Source organism: Musa acuminata, chromosome BXJ3-7 (genome assembly GCF_036884655.1).
Source record: "Musa acuminata AAA Group cultivar baxijiao chromosome BXJ3-7, Cavendish_Baxijiao_AAA, whole genome shotgun sequence".
Classification (NCBI taxonomy): Eukaryota; Viridiplantae; Streptophyta; class Magnoliopsida; order Zingiberales; family Musaceae; genus Musa; species Musa acuminata.
The window spans coordinates 11,134,718-11,155,767 of NC_088355.1; the positions used below are offsets into that span (position 1 = coordinate 11,134,718).

Consider the following 21,050-nt stretch of genomic DNA (forward strand, 5'->3'; position numbering starts at 1 on the left):
GTTTTATCTTTTGGTAAGCATTTGAGCCCAAGATTGTATTGCCGGCATGGTTTCACCATCATAGGGACATTGGACGGCGAGGATGCAATATCCATTCTAACACACTCGGTTCATAGTCTTCTCTCCTACTAAGAGGCTCGGAAGCCATCGCTTACAAGCATGGCTAGACAGGTCGCCTGAGAGAGCCTGCCGCTAAGGTGTTCGACGCCAAGACCTCCGCCAGTAATTTCATGTACAGAGAAAAGAAGACGAGATATGCGTCAATGCTGATGCCACAATCTTGCAGCATTTGGCGACTTATGGTATGATGATCATGGATAAATCCTTTGATAAGGAAAAGAATTCGAGGAGGAAAATTCCATAGACAGTGATGTGGCTAAAAGATAAAAATGGTCCTGCCTCAGGAGCATAAGCTAAGCATTTCGACAAACAGGTGCTACACGAGAGAGATGGCCCTGGAAAGATCGGAGCTCTCCCACACCTCGACACCTTCCACCCCTTCCCTGCTCAGGAAAAGACGATCCCCACCTCCTTCCATCGCTTTGATGAGCCCTCGCCTCGCGTCTTCCTCCTTGTCCACAAAGATCCTACGGAACGCATTCTCGCAAACAGCTGCCTCCGTCTCCCGTTCGCTCCGTCGTCGTCCTCCTTCTTTATCCATTATCTGCGACCACACCTCCAGTCCCGCTTCCCTGCCCACGAACACCTGGTTCTTGTAGCAGCGGAGCACGCTGTTGGCCCCTTCCCCGGCGCTCCTCATCCCGGCGGCGGCGCTCCGCTCCTCCAGGTACACCCAAGGGTCCTCCCCCAGCCGCCGCATGTCCGCTACTGCCACGTCCCCCGACCGCCAGCAAACCTTGTAGATGGCCGAGCCCTCCCGGTCCACGTCGGCGTCCGCGAACGAGTCCCCGAACCGCCGGCTGCTGCTCCCCGCTCCGGGCTCGTTCGTCTCCCACACCGCCTCCCCGGACCGCGGGTCCCAGAGCCGCATGTAGCCGGCGTACCCGAACGCTCCCGCGCTCACGGCCGCCGCGAAGACCAGCCCCCGCTCTCGCACGTGCACCAGCCGCCCCGGCGCCGCCGCCTTCGCTGCGCTCCCACTCTGCCGCCCGATCGCCGCCGTCGGTAGCAGCGTCGCCGGATCGACCGCTAGGATGCAGTTCTCCGGGTGAGGGCACTCGAACGCCGCGTACACCGGGTCGTCGGGGCCGGACCACCCGGCAGCGATCGCGGTCACCCTGGCCTTGTACACCCGGTGATCGCCCGGGTCGGACCAGTGGACGGATCCTACATGGCGACCGCCGGAGACGTCGTAGAAGTGGAGACCTGGGGAGTCCAGCGAGCCGGCCGCGGCGACCTCTGGCCACACGCGCTGGAGGGCCGTGATCTCGTCCAGATGCGTCCGCACGGTCCCGGTGTCGGCGAGGCTCCAGTCGTAGGCGGAGATCTGGCCGCCATGGGCGATCCAGACGGATCCGTCCTCGGATCCTGCGGACAGTGCGGTGGGGAAGGCGTCGGATGCGGGGCGGAGGGTGGCGACCAGGGTGGCATCGAAACCGACCAGTGGCGGCGGGGACAGAGCCGACCGGAGGCGGGCCTCGACGCCGTAGTAGAGGGCCTCTTCGAGGAGGTCCTGGTTGGAGAAGCGGCTGAGGACAGAGGAGGGGAGGCGACCGGAGCGGAGGAGGGAGAGGAGGGTGGAGAATATCTCGGGATCTCGGTCGATGAAAACGGGTGAGGGTTCTTCATCGGAGTCAGGGTTGGCGCGGAGGCAGAGGGCCGCGAGAAGGGAGTCGGGCCCGCCGGATTGGAGAGTGGCCACGGTGGTCTCGAAGAGCTTGCCGCCGACGTCGAGGACGACGCGAGCGTTCGGTTGCGAGGCCAGGGTGACATGACTGGAATCCCTTCCTTCCATCTACTCCTCCTGCTCTTCTTCTTCGGCTGGGGAAAGAAGGCACTTAGATCAAGAACAAGGCAGTCGAACTCGAGGGGATGAACAAGTTAGACTCGCTGTCTACACTATGACTTTGGGCTTCAACCTTCAGGGTCAGGACTCTCACGCCATGGACTGGTCAACGTATTCCCCTTGCGGTCTGCACGATAGCAATAATTCACACACGCACATAAATTTCATTTAAGGTTTTTCTATCCTATTTTAGTTATTTGAATTACTTTCATGGTATTTCAATTTCTATGCTATATTGAAAATTATCGACTCTCTCTCTAAGTACCGACGACCATAGAGTAATCAAAATAATCCAAATTCAATGGAGCTCTGTTTTGGTCTCGAGTCAGTAATAGTCGTTCTTGGCCGATAGATTCTAATTACACTTCCATGGACTCGGTGAATCTATGGATGCATGTTTGCCTGTTCCGTTGACCGTGTTGAAGCCCATGTTGGCCTTTCCCCCGCGGTCAGGCGCCGTCTGCTCGCGGAGACGGCCGCCGCATGCGGACGGTGGGAAGGCCCAAACCGCTGCAACAGTTGCTGAGGTCAAAGATTGCCGCGGGAATCAGAGAAGCAGCTGCAGCAGGCGAGACGCGGCAGTGGATTCGAGGACAGGGGGATACGAGACCGCAGCCACCTCCCCGAGACACACGTATCGGCGAGGACAAAGGAGCCGGACATGAGAACCAGGTCCCGTAGCCCTCCTCGGCCGGAGGCCTCCGTGCTGCGAGAGGGAGGAGGAGGAGGAGCGGACAAGCCCTCGCGACGAACGCTACAGGACAGAGACGAACCCTCCTCTCTCGTGGTGGTTATCGGCTTTTGGTTGTTGTGATGCCCGGTGCGGAATCCGAGAGGCCTCCGAACTCGGACCCTCGTCGCGGGGAAGCTGGCTGGGTCGGATCGTTGACCATGGACCGCCCTGTTCTGCACCCTTCGTGTTCGATCGCCGGTCGCTTCGGCCAACGAAGGCCGCCCCGCCGTGGCACTGGTCAAAGGTGTCATGAACGCCGCACACCCTTCCATGGCGCACGCATGCAGCACGCCACAACCGAGCCAACTGGTCCTCCTCCTCCTACCACGGACACTTCACCATCTCTTCCTTGCTTCGTGTGATTCGGACCAATGGGTCGTCACGTCGAGCTGCACCTCAGATACCAAACATATAGTAATATATCCTCTGTTTCTTCTTTCTTTCATGTCTGCAAAATGCATTAGTGATTTATTATTATTCTTTTTGTGAGACTGCTGTTGAAATCCATCTTTGATCCTTGGTATCCGTTAAAGTGGAATTCCAATCTGGAATAGTGGCATTGTGCTCCATAGACACCAGCGGAAATCACGTAGGTGGTTTCCGCTGGTGTCCATGAAACAAGCAATATACAGCAACAAGAACACAGAGAGAGAGAGAGAGAGAGAGAGAGAGAGAGAGAGGAAACTCAAGATGTGGATCATGAATCGTGCTGTTGGGAAGTCACGCGAGCTCTGTAGCTTGTAGAGATAGAGAGAGAAAAAGAAGAGTAGAATGAATGAGGACCATGGGCTGTTTGCCTCAAAGTTGCAACGGGGAAAGACCATAAAAGAGCGAAGGCCTCGGAAAGCGCAGCTCGAGCGCACGCAAAACGGATTTCCCGTGCATGAAACTTTGGGAGGCCGGAGATCGCAAAGTAAGTGGGAGCAACGATGTCAATGGAAGGGGTATAATAATCCGAGCCAAGGAAACAAGTGGGAGCATGTGTCCAACCCCCGCCATTTTTATATGACCTGCAACAAAAAGAATGAGCTCAAGGAAGCCAAGCTCGACTGCCTTCAAATCTCTCAGACACAACCTCTTCTCTTGCTGCCCTTTACTACTTGTTCTGTGAATTAGACTCCCTAAAAGGATGACATCTTCCTCAATCTTGTAAGGCCAGTACCAAAAGTTATGCCTCGCGGCTGTCCTCCTATCTTCTAGTGCAGTACGAATCAGTGGTTTGTTTCTGTGGCAAATCAGATGAAGAAGATGAGTGCAGTTTGAAGCTTACCACAAACACTAATATTACCGATAACTATTGGAATCAAAGTAGTCAAACCGTCGCCCAGATTAACATGATTAAGCGGTCAGAGTAATAGAATAAGAATTGGCATGAATAAGAAGACAAGCAATAAGACAGAGATGTATCAGACACGATGGCGCTTGGATATGTACGACCATAATTAATATGACCTAAGGATGTCTGCTCGTAGGTCGAGATGTTTGAACAGTGGCAGCTTTTGCGCATGTCCCCCCGGCACGACCAGAGCGAGCATTATGTTACTGGATCAGCTTTAAGATCTGCCACCAGATCCTTCTCTTCCACTTGTATATAAGTTGCTGCCTTCGGATCTATTGATTTCAGAACTCACTGAGAGCTTAAAGGTCTGAGGGCAAGGAAAAGGCCAAAAGAGGGTGGGAGAGTACTGAGCTATGGGCGAGGGAGAGCGGGCGGCGGAGTCGGGCGGGTTTAGCGCGACGAGGGCCGGCGCCAAGTGCGGCCGCTGGAACCCGACGGCCGAGCAAGTGAAGGTGCTGACGGATCTGTTCCGGTCCGGGCTCCGGACGCCGAGCACCGACCAGATCCAGATGATCTCTTCCCATCTCAGCGCCTTCGGCAAGATCGAGAGCAAGAACGTGTTCTACTGGTTCCAGAACCACAAGGCCCGCGAGCGCCACCACAAGAAGCGCCGCCGTGGCCCCCGAGACGAAGAAGACGACGACGGAGACCACCAGAAAGCAAGAAGCAGATGCTTAGCCAGTGAGTTCATATACATCCACCTCCATGCACGTATACATTTCTCTATATATTGTTGAAGCTTCAACACACGAGCTCTCGTAAGTCACAAGAAGCGGCTGCAGGCCATGAGCTAATCTCGCCATAAAATGACGATGAAAAGCTCCTGCAGAAGCTTCTGTTCTCCGTATCCACTCTGCTACACGCATTCACTGAACTAGGCTGTGTGCTATCGCAGGCTGTACGAAGGGGAAGCAGGACTTGTTCTGGCAGCGGCAGGAGAGAGAGACCGAGACGCTGGAGCTGTTCCCTCTGAAGTCTTGCAGCTCTGACGAGGAGAAGGTGATGTCGATGAGGAGCGAGCTGTGGGGAAGACCATTCTTGGACGCCGCAAGAGACCCGCCGTTGGATCTGAGCTTGAGCTTTATATAGAGTAGGTCAGAGTGAGTGACCCATGCTTTGGCCTGCAGGGAAGAAGGCTTCGACTGTACTCATAGTCATAGCTTCTGTGTGTACCCACGGATGAACTTGAGTGCATGCCGAGGAGGAAGAAGAGATAAAGAACTGCATTCGGTTTCAAATTTCTACTGAACTCTTTCTTTTGTTTTCTGGGATCCAAGTACAAATCACTGTGACGACACATGGTTCCGGCTGTACCCTGGACGACAGGGATCTTGAGATTTCGTGTGCTTCTGCATGTGGATTTGACTGCATGCTCCGCGGTTCTTTTGCTCGTCGGGAAGTCCGCCTGCTGCTCCATAGAAATCACCACCAGCATAGCTTTGTCAACGGCTTTCTTCCATCCTCCAGACAAATCTACCAGAGAGACACACCCCCGCCCTCTCTCTCACTCTCTCTCTCTCTATATCCATCTCCATGTAATGGCACTGCAAGGAAGAAAGCAGCTTAAAAAGGATCGCTCTTTCCGAACTGGTAAGCTCGCCGGAAATGCTCCCATGGTGAAGCAAGAAGAAATGAGTCTGATATAAGTCCCATATTACTAACGACTTAAAGAGTTGGTAAGACAAATTTAATCTTTCTTCGTTGTTATAGCGGATTTGGGATCAATGGGAATCACCAAACATATTAAGAGAATATTCTCATCTCATATCACTGCAGCAAGATCTATACATAATAGATGATGGATACTGCAGTTTTGACAACCTCACGTAGAGGCCGACCTATTATTATGATTTTTGAACCATAATAATCGATGAATTTTTCTTATGGAGAATCACCACAGTAGTACATTATTTTACCCTCCTAAGATATCCACACTAATAAATTATTTTTTTATGATTGTCAACCCAGTAATAGATAATTTTACCATGTGAAAATTAGCCATAACAATAAAATAAATAGCTATACTCATATAACTTTAAACTGTTAGTTTCTATATGAGCATATGAATGTTAATCATCAACAAACTAATAAGATACCTTAATATATAATTATGATAACTTCAATATTCACATTTGCAATGTTGGTGGAGTCATAAAAGCCTACAAATTCATGCTAACTTTGTTGGCATCATTCTGTGACTTTCATCACACTCAAAATCTCATTGTGAGACATGTACTAACCATATTACCAAACAAAAAGAAAACTGCATTGGTCAATCTTGATGGAGCTCCAATTAAATCTCTTAGATTGGATATATGTCGTGGTTCTGAAGCCAACGAGATCAGTGAGAGGCTACAGGTACCATTAGATGCACAAACAATTAGACAACGCAAGTTTGTCTGCCAACTAGCGATCTTGGGGAGAGGGAGGAGAGGACATAAGAGCGTGCAGGCAGCGATAAGTCGGATCTAGTCGGCGACGATGCAGCGGTAGCGACAGAACAACGGTGACGACAGACGTGAAACATCGAGGGCTGACTTGATAGATCCGGAAGGCGATGGTGGAATACTAACTTTAGAGATTTCACCGATGAGAACAAGTATCACTGGTGGCAGCGACGAGGACGACAGTAGTGGGCCAATAGCAGTGTCGACCGCAACGGGCAGTAGCGACGGTGGCAGCAGGATTTGTGAGTCTCAGTAGCGATGACAAGAAGACTTTTAAGGCATGTTTGGATTATATGGCCGAAAACACACACATTATCCTCTGGTCATTTAAATCATACTCTTTGGTTCATCTATTGTTGTGGTTTTTGAAAACTTCAATATAAAATATTAGTTAATAAAATGCATATCAAAACATTACTGTTAGATATTTATAACTGTGGTCATAGAAAATCACAATCCCTAAAGAACACTTTTGGTGCAGTGTATTCATTTTAAAAATCTCAATAAAAATAGGTGTTATTCTATTTTTTATTAGATAAATATTATAGAGATGTTCTTGTTTTCTAGATTTATTAGTATAGTAATTCAAACGTGTCCGTTTAAATGCATCAATTTGAATCTGAACGAATGATAGAAAATTCCTTTCTCATATATATTTGGCAGTACATCGACTGTCACAATGAACGAGACCACTCATCAAGCACGTGACATGTTGCGTCACTCACGATCGCTTTCACGATTAACTGCGTCAGCCCGGTGGCCCCCTTTAGTTGTCGAGAGGAATCTTCGGGACCGACACTTGTCACGGGCACGTTGCACACCCGCGCGCCTTTCCACGGCTTATGCGGTCACTCATGACCCGCGGACTGGTTAACGGTTCGGTATGCGAGCGGTGACGTCGATCGTGAATTTTCAGGGTCTTCCTAAGCCGACTCGCGGAGCCCGATCTGGTCGCCTCTATAAAACCCTAAACTTCATCGTTACTCCGTCTCCTCCGACGGGAATAGAGCGGAGCGGGGATTTGTGCATCGTTCTCAGCGTGCGTCGGCGGAGAGCATGGGAAAAGCTTCCAAGGACAAAAGGGTACGATCTAACCCCACCGGTGGTTTCTTTGCTCGCTCTGGTTTGTCCTTTGCGCCGTCCCGTTGATGGTTCCGCGTTCGCGTGCGCGATGAGTTGCAGGATATCTACTACCGTAAGGCAAAGGAGGAGGGATGGCGCGCGCGGAGTGCTTTCAAGCTCCTTCAGATCGACGAGGAGTTCAACATCTTTGAAGGTGGGTGGAGCTTTTATTTTCTTGCCCTAATTTTGTTCCCAACACATACGGAATATCGGGATCAAACGGCAACCGTGTCGTTTGGTTTGCTCAAGGTATTGGGATTCTGGTTCTTGATTGAAACCTTATGGAAAGCAATCTAATGCAGTTATCAGCAAAAAAAATCTGCATGTAACCAGATCGTGGGGCCGAAGAGTATAGCGCACATTGTTTGAATATTATCATGGAATGATACACTTTGGCATAAGCTACAAACCATAATGGAATGTGATAACAATAACATGTTTGATGTTTAATAGAAGCACTGATTGTCCGTTTCTGTTTTCCCTCTTTTTTTGGGGGGGCATTGTATTGAGTTTGCAATTGTTCTTGTTTGGTGCAACTTAGCCAAGGGGAAGATAAAATTTCATAGTGAAATTGTTCACTTTGAGGAGAAGATTTTTTTTTCTTGTCTTGCTACCTTTACAATAAGTACCGCAGGGAACTTTTAATGTTAATTCCAGTGTTTTAGGAAGCAACTGTAGCATGTAGATGGTCAAGGTACTCCATAACGTATATGATGGACTTAATAATACATGTGTTGCATATTAAAACACTAAAATAATCTAGCACTAATAAAGAAATGCAAGATCAATATTATATAACGAACAAGAAACTTTGATCCAATCAATCGATACTTGTTAAGTCAGATTTTGGTTGTTTGATGTGGAAACTGGCTCAGATCCAACCAAGTCCCTTTCTTCGAGTTAGTTCCATGGTGAGCTTCACCGAACTGAGTTGAATCCCTGTAAAACTACATCGAGTACGTCTCTGATAATGCTCATTCGATGCTTAAGTTAGTAACCAAATCAAACGATTCAGACAATTCAGAGGTAAAAAGTTGTGTGTGTGGAATGTACCTGAGGAGCCCTTTTATAGTGGTCTTTAGGAACCTTTACCTCTGTGGTGTGCGCTAATTATGAAGAACATGGTGCGTCAATCCCAGGCGAAAATATTGTCCTTCTGCGTCAAACCTGAGATGGGGTAACATTCGGCCATGTGGTATTGATCGGACGGCGATGTATCAATAGCTGGTTGTCTGGACCTGGTCATTAGGCTCCGAGGTGTTGGCAACATCATTTTGTCCCCAACAATACTAAATACTACTTGTACTGATGTGATGGTGAATAAGTCACATGGAAGGTTTGATAGGAGATTGCACATTCAGGTGAACTAGCTGTTGAACATGGAACAAATAAAGTAGGCTTCTGCTGAAGGATCAATCAAGCATAGTTTTTTCTTGTAAGAGAGAAGACAAGCAAAAAGTGTTGCCGTGATGAGAAAAATATCATTGGGAAGAGCAAAACCAAATATTTTCTGCTGTGGGAATATGTTTTGCAGTTATACCAGGAAAGTAGCAGAGAAATAAAAGATAGAGAACAGAGGAACAGAAATGTGGGCATTTGTTCTGATATCCTAAAATTGCAGTAGCTTAAATCCATTTCCTTAGAAAAGTTGCCTTTAGACCAGTTAGTTGTATTAGGCAGAGTGGTCACATTCATATCTTTGGAGGTTCATCTTTTTGACAACACCTAGGCAGGTGGAAAGTTGGTAGCATCTAGCTGACCTATGTAATCTGGTCAATTAGTAAAAAAAGAAAGTTGATAGGTTTTTTACCTATGGATTGGCCAGATATATGTGTTTCATTCTAAGACAGTCACTGTGAATAACCCTTATAAGATTTCATTCCGATTTGGCAGGAGTAAAACGCGTAGTTGATCTGTGTGCAGCTCCTGGCAGCTGGAGTCAGGTATGTTTTAAGACTGATTGTAACCATGCTATTGGTTTGATTTCTATATATAACTCTTGAATATTTATCATTATATTAGGTGTTAGTGGTCATAGTAACTCTCCTCTATCGTTATTGATTGCTCCTTGATGACTTTTTGTTTTAAGCAAAACATGTCAACTGGGTCTAGTTCCATTATTGTTTTTTATCTAATAATTTTAATGTTGGTGCATTGTAAAACATACATTACAAGGTTTATCCACTATTACGAGTTCCTTCTGAGCTATCATTTTTTCTATTGAACTGCTTACTAGCATTTCACATGGACTGCTTTATTTCTGGCTTCTCCTGCGTAAAAATCCACTCCTCTTGTTTGATGAAATGTTTGTTCTTAAGAATCTTACATGCATGCCTTTATTGTTCAATTTTGTGCATTTAATTCATATGTCGGAAGATTCTTGCAATGTCGACCCATGCAGAATAAAATCCAACTTGGGTCTTTCTTTGCGTATGAAGCTGGGCCTAAATAACCTATGCAGTGTTTGGTCAGTTTTTTTTTTATGTTTGTTTGAGATGCCGAGAGATGCAGAAGCCGACGTTAATGTATTCTCCGGTTACTCCAGCCTGTTTTTGTAATCTTTTTGATTTAGAAGTAGGAATGATATTGGGTATATATTTGTAAATGCATCTCCTTGATGGTTTTCCTTGGTCATCTGAACTGATTGAGCTAGGCCGTTGGATAATCCTGTTGGAATTATTTGAATTAAAATGTTTTGTGAGATCCCCTTCCATCCATCATATTTGGATATTCTGCATCAGGTTTTGATAGAAAGAAATACTGAATGGTTGTTTAAAGTTCTTTTGCATGTAACTCACCCCATCAGCGCTTAGTCTACATATGCAAGGAAAAACTTCTACTAGGTTTTCCAATCAGTGATTTAAAAAGCGCTAGGCACCAAGGTCCAAAAACACTCGAGGCGCTCGGCGCTCACTCGAGCGAAGCGAGACACTAAAATATAAAAATATATAATATAATTAATAAATATAATTATGTAAATAAAAATACTATTAAATTAATAAAATCTAAGGTACAAAATCACAATGTCACAGTAACAAAAAGTCTTAAAATTCAAAACAATAAAATTTTACATCAAAATCATCCAGTATATAGTTACTAGTGTACACCTAGCAGTATACTGCTAATATATTGTTAACAGTATACTATCGAAATGAGAAGAGTGTGAATAAGAGGAAGACTTAGGCTGCTGACTGAGAGCAACGACAGCGGGAGTGGCGATAGTGGCAGCGGCGAGCAACGATGGTGGCAGCGACAAGCAATGATAGTGGTAGCGACAGCGGAGAAGAAATCTCGGCGGCAGAATCGTGAGCAGGGTTAGGGTTGGGGAAGTCGCGAGAGGGATGCTGGGAGGTTGATATTGGTGTTTTAGTTGATTCGATTGAACCAACTAAAGCACCGGAGATCGAACTAGACCTGAAACGCTAGTTTGGTTGTTTGGTTTAACCCGGGTGCTTGCCCGAAGCGCCTAGCGCCTGGGCTCGGGCGAGCGCCCAGGTGGCGCCTCTTTGAAGCGCTTGGAAATGAAGTGAGGTGCTCGGGCCTCACCTTGTCTCGCCCGAGCACCTAGGTGAGCGCTTGAGTGCCTATTGAAATCGCTGTTTCCAATTACCAACATCAACCATACTCTCTAATGTAAAATGAATAAACCATATTATTTGGTCTTGAAAGTACTTCACTGCATTATAATAATCATAATGATGTTTGAAATCTCTTCTATCATGGCTAACTGTTCCACCTATAGCGTTCTGTGTGTGCTTAATAGGTGTCTGTTTAACCGATACATGGTACACATCATCATATATTCAATGTTAAGTTTTTGCATAGCATGAGTAACAATTTTCAATGGAAAAATCATTAGCTGATATGATTTCCTTGTTTCTTGGAAAGTTTCCTATGTGATTGGTCATTGTCAACTTCAGTCATTTACATCTGCAGGTCTTGAGTCGAAGATTGTATCTTCCAGCAAAATCGTCACCAGATTGCAGGTAAGAAGCTGCCTTGTTTTGCATCACTGAATTTCTTTTTATAATTAATTGTTATGTATTTATAAATATATTAATTATTAAGGTTTGTGAATCTATGGATTGTAAGTAAACAAAGGTTTATGAACCTATGCAAAAGTTACTGGCTCCACACTTGTAGGAGCCTTTGGTACTGTGCTGGTCTTTTCTATATTTGAGAATTCATGTATTAAGGTGTAATACATATTGAAAGATTCAGACAATGAGGGATGGTTTTGATTGAAGGGATTTCTATTTGAAAAAAATGAAGAATATGCAAAAGTAGTTTATAAAAAAAAGGATCAATCAAATCTTGTACAGACCACAGATACTTTAAATCATTCCTTGAAATTTTGGTATACTTGGCATGGCTTCTCAATTCATTGACTGTTTTTTTTTGTAGGGACAGTGATCTTCCACTTATTGTTGCAATTGATTTACAGCCTATGGCTCCTATAGATGGTGTTATTCAAGTTCAGGGTGATATCACTAATGCTCGAACTGCTGAAGTGGTAAAATTCTATTTGACACTTGTTTTCAAGGTTTCAAATACCATTCAAATTGGTATCTGTCAACTTGTATTAACATATAGTTGACAATGATTGGGTGTTTAATTTTATTTATTTATTTATTTTTGGTGATATTGGGAAATACATGGTGGAATATTGGTACCATACTGGTCTGACCAATTGCCAAAACCAGTATTGGACTCAAATTCAAATCATTGCCACTTACATATATTTTAATAATTAGACAAATATCTTATGCTTCTCCCATAACAATGTCATGAATCTTAAGTCATGCAACTAAGCTTGGATAGTGAGCTATTCTGTGGCAAGGTTTTCTTGAGCAACAGAGTAAACGAGTTTGTCAAAATTTGTTTTTCATGTCATTTAGTCTTAAAAATGTTAGGAAACTTCAAGTTGCTGTTTTCCTTATTGTTTTCTCTAGTTCGAGGCTGTGCGATCACATTACTTAATTTTACATTTCTGACAATTCATTTTTCGGAAGTCTTGTTTTGATTATTTCCCATGTTTATTCATTTCTGACCTTAATTTTTATTTGTAGGTTTAGCTTTATTATATTTTTCTTGATTATTTTTTAATATTTAGCCACATTTTTTATATGGTTTTCCTGAAATGCTCTTATATTTAATATCCTCTTTTGGGAAATTACCATTAGGAAGTGCCTGTATTTATGCTTCAGTACTATGAATTATTATTTATTTTTATAAAAAGAGATCACTTACCAGGTAATCAGACATTTTGATGGTTGCAAGGCAGACTTGGTTGTCTGTGATGGTGCTCCGGATGGTAAGACAGTAAATATAGTACAGTTAATGCATTCCTACTTTTTGTTGCATTTCAGTTATTAGTGTCTTTAATATGTTCATATCTCTTAATTATTTCAGTTACTGGTCTTCATGATATGGATGAATTTGTTCAGTCTCAACTTATATTGGCAGTAAGTGCAAACTTATTTATTGTGTCTTATTTTTATGTCATACTTTTCTAATCTTTATTCAGACAAAGAAAGTAATATGAAATTGATTGAACACCAAAATAAGGTTTCTGTTTCAAACGTGTGAGTTCCCTCAGACTGAGGATTGCCTGTTTCCTGCAATAAGAACTATTGATGTTGGAGATAATTAGGTTGATAAGTAAAATTTCTGAAAACCATCTCGAAGTTGTAGGATCATTTTGCAGCAAAAGTTGTTGGTTAGATGAGAAGCAGATCAAGACAGAATAGCTGTTACCACTGGATGGCATGAAGTATTGCTCTTAAATATAGTATTTACTACCATCACTTACTAGCTAATACTTGCTCTTCCACTATCTTAGGCATAAAGTCTTTACTAGGATCCTTACCTTTTGTTAACCATGTTATGCCATGTTAATGATCCCATGGTTGGTTTTGTGATGGAGTATTGATCTACACTTCATACATGGACTGAGAAGTTATTTTTAATTTTTCATTTATAAAATATTTCTGCCATGATTTTGTTTTGGAATTCTAGTACAATAGTGTATCTGATGAAAAACTCATGCTGATTTTCAAATTTGGTGCTTTTCATGTTAGCTGGACTGCTGGAGTGAAGCAAGCAGCTTCTCTAATAGTTAGGAAATTTATTTGTGGCTTCTGTTTGATTGGGATACCTATTTTCTTTCACACATGTTTCATTTTGTTTTTTTTGTTGGGCAAAATGGAAACTGGAAAAAACATATAAAAGATGCAAACAGATGAAGTAGGCTTGTTTTTCATAAAGATACATAGACCAAGCCCAAGCTGATCTATGGTTTGAACATTTTTTTGTTGGATTTCATTCTTTATTATGGATCTTGGTCATGCTTGAGTTGAATCTGGAGTGTTAGATTTAACACTATTGAGAAAAATAGACTTGTAAGATGGTTTGTATTGTGGTTTAACTTGCAAAATTAGGGAAAAGCTTTAGCTCGACTAAAATAAAATGGATGTGTTAGTCTTCACCCGTTCTTGTATATGGAAGTCTTAGTTCTGTTTTATACACCAAATCAATTTAGGTTGACCCTGTATATCTCTTGTCAGTTTGTTTCACTGCTACATCATAAAAAGTTACTTTCATTGCATGATTAGAACAGGAAAATTTGAGCCATGATTTTCTAGGAAACTACAAGCAGAAGTGTTTCATGTGATCCCCCTCTATTATAGGAAGAATTATACTGAACTTGCTCTTGGTACTACCACTCTACTTAATAGCAGTATCAAAACCAGGATAGGACAGTGAATACTCTAGAAGTAATAATGTCTACTTGGCATTTCATTGTTTCTTAACATAACAACTTTGGATCCCTCTTGTCTATATCTGCAATTAAATTATTTTGTCTTAAAATTCTGGATAAAATACTAACTTCCAACTTCTGTATTTCCAGAGTGCTTTCTAGTTGACTCTTAGATTCAGTCTTGTTCACTTTGTATAGGATTAGTTGTAGAATGTTGCATGAAATTTATTGTGAAGTTGTTGAAGGTTTTACACTTTGTTGTATCATTTTGAAAAGGCTAATCCATTATTGGTTGTCTTATGTATAGGCACTAACAATCGTTACTCATGTACTTCGAGTTAGTGGAAAATTCATTGCAAAGATATTTCGGGGTAAAGATACAAGTCTTCTCTATTGCCAAGTAAGATGCTTCTTATACTTGCTCCTTCCCAATTGCTCTTTCTAAACATCTCAATTTGAAAAAGGAAACAAAAAAATATGCTTTCTTTAGATGTGAGACTTTAAATAATAAAAAGTTAAACAGGTATTGTGTTGTTGGATGCCTGGTAAAATCCCTTTATCTTTTTGATACCTGCCTTATGTTAAATTCTACAACATAGTACATGATTTTGACAATTTGCCTGCCTCATTTCATAGTGAACTTCAATGAGGATCTTTTGCCGTAGAGAGCAATTGACCACTGCAAGAAATAAAAGCCACGAAAAAGGCAGACATCAAATTAGCGTATTGTTATACCATCTATTCAAGTCCACAATATTAACTTTTAGGAAAACTGAAGATTGACAGTGAGGCTACAACTGAGGGAGATTAATTTTCAGAAAAAAGATCTTCAGTGCAACTTTATGTGACAAAGTCATTTATGGAGCTCATCAATGGTTACAAGTATTGTTTCTATCTTGGTTTTTGACTAAACACTCTAACTGATTGATGGACTCTTAGGAATTGTGCTTAATGTTGACGAGTTATGGAGTATAAAACTTCTTATTGCTAAGATCAGTTGATATAAAAAGAGGTCATTCTTTTAAAGATGATAGTATTAATCTTTAGTTTATTACTTCATTTCTTGTTCATCAGATTAAGCTCTTAATTTTGACCTGACAAAGACTATTAAGTCCCCACAAACTTATTGTGCTTTCTTATGTATATTTGGATTTGAGACAGATCATTTGCCCTAGAGATAATAATTAACTGGTTTAGACTCTTTACAAGGTATCTGGCTAAGTACACCTAGAGGAAGCCTATATCTGGTTGAGCTTAATTGCAAACTTGATAGTGAAAGTTGAAATAGATTTTGTGGTAGCTTAGTGTGTTAGATCATGTTATGCAGCACACACGGCGATCAGGTTTGGCTTGGGTTTACCTGCAAGCCCCCAAACCAATCCAAACATACTGGAGTTGCAGCTTTGTCATAGGATTTTGAAACTGTGTGTACATTAGGTATTCAAAACTTCCAAGAGATTGAGGAAACACTGTAATTAGCAGAGGTACACATGCAATTATCTACTTACAATTCATTTTGAGGATGAAACTCCTTGCATGATCAGCTATTTGTGATACACTGCAAGGAGAACACTAAGGATATAGGAAGCTATTGTGGAATAAAGGAAAAAGCAAGGAAGAAGATATATGGGGTTCTCTAGTTGCACCAATGGAACAATTTCAAAAAATTCTGTTGGATTCATAAGGATTCAGGGAAAAGTTTTGTTGTAAACGCATAAAGAAGTTACGCTCAATAAAAACAACCTTATTATTTCCTATTGTTTCTTCTCTCTTAAATATTGCTTGTTTTTCACATACTGTTTACAGCATTATTAACTGAATGTTTTTTTCTCTTATGCAGCTGAAATTATTTTTTTCTCATGTTACCTTTGCAAAGCCAAAAAGTAGCCGTAACTCAAGTATAGGTAAGGCAACATGTCCTTGTGGAAATGCCTTTTACATCACCGTGTGACTAAGTTGATATTCGGGCTGATTTTAGATGTTATCCCTGTAAGTTTGTATGGACTGTTAGCATGTAGCCAACTAGCTCGACTTATTACTGGTCATTCACCTTCACTGTTACTGGGTTACATGTGTGGGGCTTCCATAAATACATTTGCAATCAAAGATTGAAGTATTGCATATCGTGCTGACATTAGTCACATGGTGCAACCATAGTACTGTGCCATCTTCAAAGGTCCTTTGGATAATACAATTGATAAATGCGGATCATGTTTGTTGCACAACATGTGCTGATTAAGATCGACGATGAGTATACTTACCTGGCATACACCTGTGTACCATGCTCGTTGGTATTTTATGGGAGGTTCTTACATACACTCTGCATACTGGTCCTTCAGTATGTGGCTGTTATATGGATGCTTAAATTTGAAAGGATTGAGATGCACAGGTCTATCTGATATTATGCTGTGATTGCACATGGGGATATGCATGAATTTACATGATTCATTTTACTTGGATGTTATGAAAACCTTCTTTATGTCCAATGTATTTGACCTCTTGTTCTGCTTATGCTGATTTCTGGAGCATTTGTGCTTTGCGACCATCTCCACTGAGGTGTATAGCAAACTCATTTATATAATACCGGTCAGGAATATACAATGACCTTGTACTATAATTATGAACTTGATTAGGGAACTTATATTTTCAATTTTCTTTTGTCAGGGAATGGTTATTTTGTAAATCCAGGGCATATGTGTCTAGAAAAGATATTTATACAATTATTACTTAAATTTGGTGATGAAACTTCAATATGGTCCCAGCTTGCATATCTTCTCGTGTGATATGGTGTATACCTTATTTTATGTAGATACCATATAACCATTTAGGGGTGTGAAAATACAGGCCTACCAAACTAAGAAAGTTGGCATTGTTTCTATACAAGCAATACTTGTGTCAGGGAGGTGTCCCAGCATAAACATGTAAGTGAGGTGATCAGAGGAAGACAAGGGTGGTACAACCAGTGGGGTCCTTGGGAATCATGCCACTTCTCCAATTCTATATGACAGTATCTTAAAAAATATTCTATTATGAAAACTGAAACAAAACCAAACCAAACCTTTTGCTTGTTTAATATGCATGTTATGATAGTTCTAGGCTGCCAAGTTTCTTATATATATATATATATTTATATATATCTTTATTGCAGAGGCATTTGCAGTTTGTGAGAACTATTCACCTCCTGAAGGATTCAGTGAGAAAGATTTGTATCATCTTTTGGAAAAAATTGGCAGTCCTTCTGGTGTTGAAGATTTAGGTCAGCTACTCACTGAACTTATACAGTGCATGATTTATTTTGTTTCATTTATGGTGGTTGCATATTCATTTTTTCCCCAATTAACTTGAAAAAATCTTGACTGTATAAGTAAAAAAGATGGATATGAAATAAATCCTTTTTTTCTTGACTGTACAAGCCACTGGAGATCTGATATCAGCAAGGTATTTAAAGATTAAAAGGATGGAAGAACACCCTTTGACTGTATTGATATGCTTCTCACGACACATTTCTTCTTTTGTTTACTTGCATGTCCACACCATGATTGATTGTTGACCTAATTAGGAATAGGCTTTATTAGTTAATCATGAGATTTCATTGGATGTCAACTAATGCAGTAAATTCTGTTTATTTATAAGCTATATCGACCAAGAAGTACCACTTCAATGGAAATATAACAGAGGATATGTTGGCACAATGGCCAGAAGAGAGAAACTGACCTTTGCTGGTATAAATAATAACAGATCAAAATTTTGATGTGCTCTCAACCAAGAGGTACTTCTTTTGTTTACTTGAATGTCCACAAGTGTCTTCTATGGCATGCCAATTGTCAAGTATCACAAAAATGTACAGAGGCAACGCTTTCATTATGATACAAATTGATGATTTAAGCGCAATAAAGTGTTAGGAATATTCCTTACTTGGTCAACAATCATATGTGTTTAGACAATTTTTATGCTTTCACACTTTTGTTACATCACTGGAGGTAAAACTTTATGCCTGCCCTTGTCATTTGTTGCATGATATTCCATTGAGTAGATTATTTATGAGTTGTCATTCTCTGTATGTGCTTATTTTTATTGTCTTGAACTTCTATATGTAGTCATGTTACAATAAAGGAAATATGATAAATGAATTTTCCATTGTTAAGTTTGAAAATCTTGTTTTAGCGGGTTGGTAAAACATCCTTGTCAAGATGTTGTTCCTGTGAGGTTTCATGCGTCTTCAACTAAAAAGGTTTTTCTTGGATAACATCATGTTTCTATTACAGACTGCCGAAGTGGGTGGTTGGAGGGGCCAAACAAGGTTTATATTCCATTTTTGGCGTGTGGTGACCTCAATGGGTATGATTCTGATCGATCATACCCGCTTCCACATTCTTCAGAGGGTGGGTGTTACAAGAGTTTGGATCCCGTACAGCCTCCCATTGCTCCTCCGTATAAAACTGCACTAGAACTCAAGAAAGCTGCCAATCATGGGATTCTAGAAATTGACAAGCTCTCTCTCAACTCCGATGAGTAAACTCTAGCTTTAATTTAGTAATTGAGATAGAGGTTCAGAGGCTGTAAGAGCGTGTTCCGGTGGCGTTTCTTTTTTTTTTTTTTTTTTGTCAGGCATCTGATACATTTTGTTGTAAGCTAACAATTTTAAGCAGTCTAAGTATCTGATTCCGATGGAATTGAAAGAGTTGTTTTTAGGATTCCCTCTGGCCTGTTATTTTTTTAGTTTTCAAGGCATGTTTTCCTTTTTCATAATTAAAAGATCAACAGGGAAAAAGAGTTCCTTTCAGCATTTTCTCAATAACTTTAGTTCCTGGTTTTGTCTTTGGCAGATCTCGAACTGGAAACACGGAATTCAACACCAGATGGGGGAAGCCTGACAGTCGAAAAAAAGTCAACACAGCAGAACCGTTTCTAGAGGAGAGAGCTGGAAGTGTGCTGGTGTGGTACAAAGCTAATAGAAAAATTGATGGTCGAGCTGCTATCCATAAAGTTTGCTTGCAGGATGAGTCTAGCACGACCTCCTCGACGAGGAGTTGAGGAACTTGATGCAGTCTTCTAGGGCCTCCGACAGGTGAGAATCTCCAGGAGGAGCAAACCTCTGTGGAGTCATGTCGGCGTAAACATTGGACGGTGGCTGTCTTCTGCTTCTGGAGATGAGGTGCAGGGCCGTTGACGTCCTGGTATCGAGAAGGCGGAAGAATCTTACCGCCGAGACACGTGCGCTCCGGAGCAGCCGAAAGGGAAAGCCTGTGAGGCCGTGCTTCTCCTTCGAATCCCTGGAATGTATGCTGGATGTGAGAGAGATGGTAGGCTTCTCATTGACATTGTCGAGGCGGAAGGCCATGCGCCTATCGCACTACAGCATCCGACTGCCAGAGCTACAGAGATGGTTCTGCCACAGAAGGGCAGCGAGACATTTATGGCGAGGCATCTGCAACATGCCAAGCAAAGAAATAAAGGTGGGGAAAGGCGAAGAGGGGTAGAGACTACAGAGGAGGAGGTGAGGTGGGCTGGACTGTTGTTTCAAGTGAGTGTGCAGTGGATGATGCCTGATAGAAAAGAGTAAAAGTGCGAATCGTTGTGGAACGCTAACTGGGGCGGTATATGCTTGGGGTATGGTGGTAGAAGAATCTTATCATCCTTGAAGCAAGTGAAAGCCCGGCCATGAATGTGAGAAAGAAAAGGGTCGTGCTGCTACATGACAGTTTGAATACCTCGTCCCCAATCCCTTCATTTCTTTTGAGGTACGTTTGCTTGGACCTCCTCAGTCTCTCTCTCTCTCTCTCTCTGTTATGGTGAGTGCACCGAGTTCAGAGCTCGCGTGCTCTTTCCGTGGAGCTCTTTGGGTCCATGGACGACCATTTTGCCCGGGTCCTTTTGCCTCACAATACATATTCTTAGGGCCTCAGACAGAACCTTTATGTTAATATGTTAAGAGCATAATGTATCACTCACTGGTTCGAGCATATTACTTCGTGTATGTAACCGGAGTAGGGGTCTGCCTTGTATGAGAAAACTATGTAAGCCGATCCAACATCCGCCTTCATCTTCAGGAAGGCTACCCCTTCGAACCAGCAGTGTTGCTTGCCTCCATTTGGTCCAATACCTCTTTCTGAGCAAGCTTCACATATTATGTTCTCGAATGCTAAGCCAACCGGACTTGTTTTTGTTCCCGGAAAGCGCTCTGGTAGCGTACAACCTCCGACATAATCATTTAAATATCTTCATTGAAGATTTCGGAGTACACTGGCTAGACTGTGTGAATTAATTGTAGTCAATAATGTGAAGACAGGTAGATAAGGAATGATGTGATTGCTCTCAATCTGACTGGTGGCTTTGCGTTCAATAAAAAAAAAAAAGGGAGGTGGGGTGGGGAGCAGAAAAGAACCACAAAACAGTGGTTGTCGTTATTCTTGAACAACTTATACTTGGTGGCATTGCCCTCGAGTGCATTGTGTTCTATTAGATTTATTCCCTGTTGATAGTCTATATCATTCATGTACAACCAACCATCTCCGGATTATTTTCAGAGAATGCAATATCTGATGATTTTGATATCATATTTGCTGGATTATATTGTCTCGGACAAATTTGCTCATTGCTCAATCAACACTGTTACTCATGTAGCGTCCAATAATCTCCACTTTCCATAGTTTTTTGCAGTAGCTAGACTTGTTTATGCGCAC

General features: G+C 42.3%; 3 protein-coding genes across 4 annotated transcripts; 2 read left to right on the forward strand and 1 right to left on the reverse strand.

The window, feature by feature from the left end:
* Window positions 1-303: 303 nt before the first annotated feature.
* LOC135642664 (protein ENDOPLASMIC RETICULUM-ARRESTED PEN3-like) lies at window positions 304-2,112 on the reverse strand. Its single transcript, XM_065158987.1, has one exon. The coding sequence runs from the start codon at window positions 1,913-1,915 to the stop codon at window positions 437-439; it is 1,479 nt and encodes a 492-aa protein (XP_065015059.1). The 5' UTR covers window positions 1,916-2,112; the 3' UTR covers window positions 304-436.
* Window positions 2,113-4,109: 1,997 nt separating this feature from the next.
* Window positions 4,110-5,280, forward strand: LOC135642718 (WUSCHEL-related homeobox 9-like). Its single transcript, XM_065159097.1, has 2 exons — window positions 4,110-4,719; window positions 4,934-5,280. The coding sequence occupies exons 1-2, from the start codon at window positions 4,392-4,394 to the stop codon at window positions 5,125-5,127; spliced, it is 522 nt and encodes a 173-aa protein (XP_065015169.1). The 5' UTR covers window positions 4,110-4,391; the 3' UTR covers window positions 5,128-5,280.
* Window positions 5,281-7,395: 2,115 nt separating this feature from the next.
* LOC135643629 (uncharacterized) lies at window positions 7,396-19,425 on the forward strand. 2 transcript variants are annotated; one of them, XM_065160814.1, is made up of 11 exons: window positions 7,396-7,568; window positions 7,668-7,761; window positions 9,501-9,550; window positions 11,544-11,593; window positions 12,012-12,120; window positions 12,861-12,921; window positions 13,020-13,072; window positions 14,675-14,767; window positions 16,208-16,271; window positions 17,516-17,623; window positions 19,194-19,425. In XM_065160814.1, the coding sequence occupies exons 1-11, from the start codon at window positions 7,542-7,544 to the stop codon at window positions 19,277-19,279; spliced, it is 795 nt and encodes a 264-aa protein (XP_065016886.1). In that variant the 5' UTR covers window positions 7,396-7,541; the 3' UTR covers window positions 19,280-19,425. The 2 variants fall into 2 exon arrangements, with proteins under 2 accessions (XP_065016886.1, XP_065016885.1); XM_065160813.1 differs by lacking the exon at window positions 19,194-19,425 and adding an exon at window positions 18,633-19,150.
* Window positions 19,426-21,050: the final 1,625 nt, after the last annotated feature.

Coding starts and splice junctions, on each gene's coding strand:
- LOC135643629 (XM_065160813.1), top strand. CDS start 7,542: ATGGGAAAAGCTTCCAAGGACAAAAGG. Junction 12,922..13,019: donor CTGTGATGGTGCTCCGGATG/GTAAGACAGTAA, acceptor TAATTATTTCAG/TTACTGGTCTTCATGATATG. Junction 17,624..18,632: donor TTCTGGTGTTGAAGATTTAG/GTCAGCTACTCA, acceptor TTTCTATTACAG/ACTGCCGAAGTGGGTGGTTG.
- LOC135642664 (XM_065158987.1), bottom strand. CDS start 1,915: ATGGAAGGAAGGGATTCCAGTCATGTCACCCTGGCCTCGCAACCGAAC.
- LOC135642718 (XM_065159097.1), top strand. CDS start 4,392: ATGGGCGAGGGAGAGCGGGCGGCGGAGTCGGGCGGGTTTAGCGCGACG. Junction 4,720..4,933: donor AAGAAGCAGATGCTTAGCCA/GTGAGTTCATAT, acceptor GTGCTATCGCAG/GCTGTACGAAGGGGAAGCAG.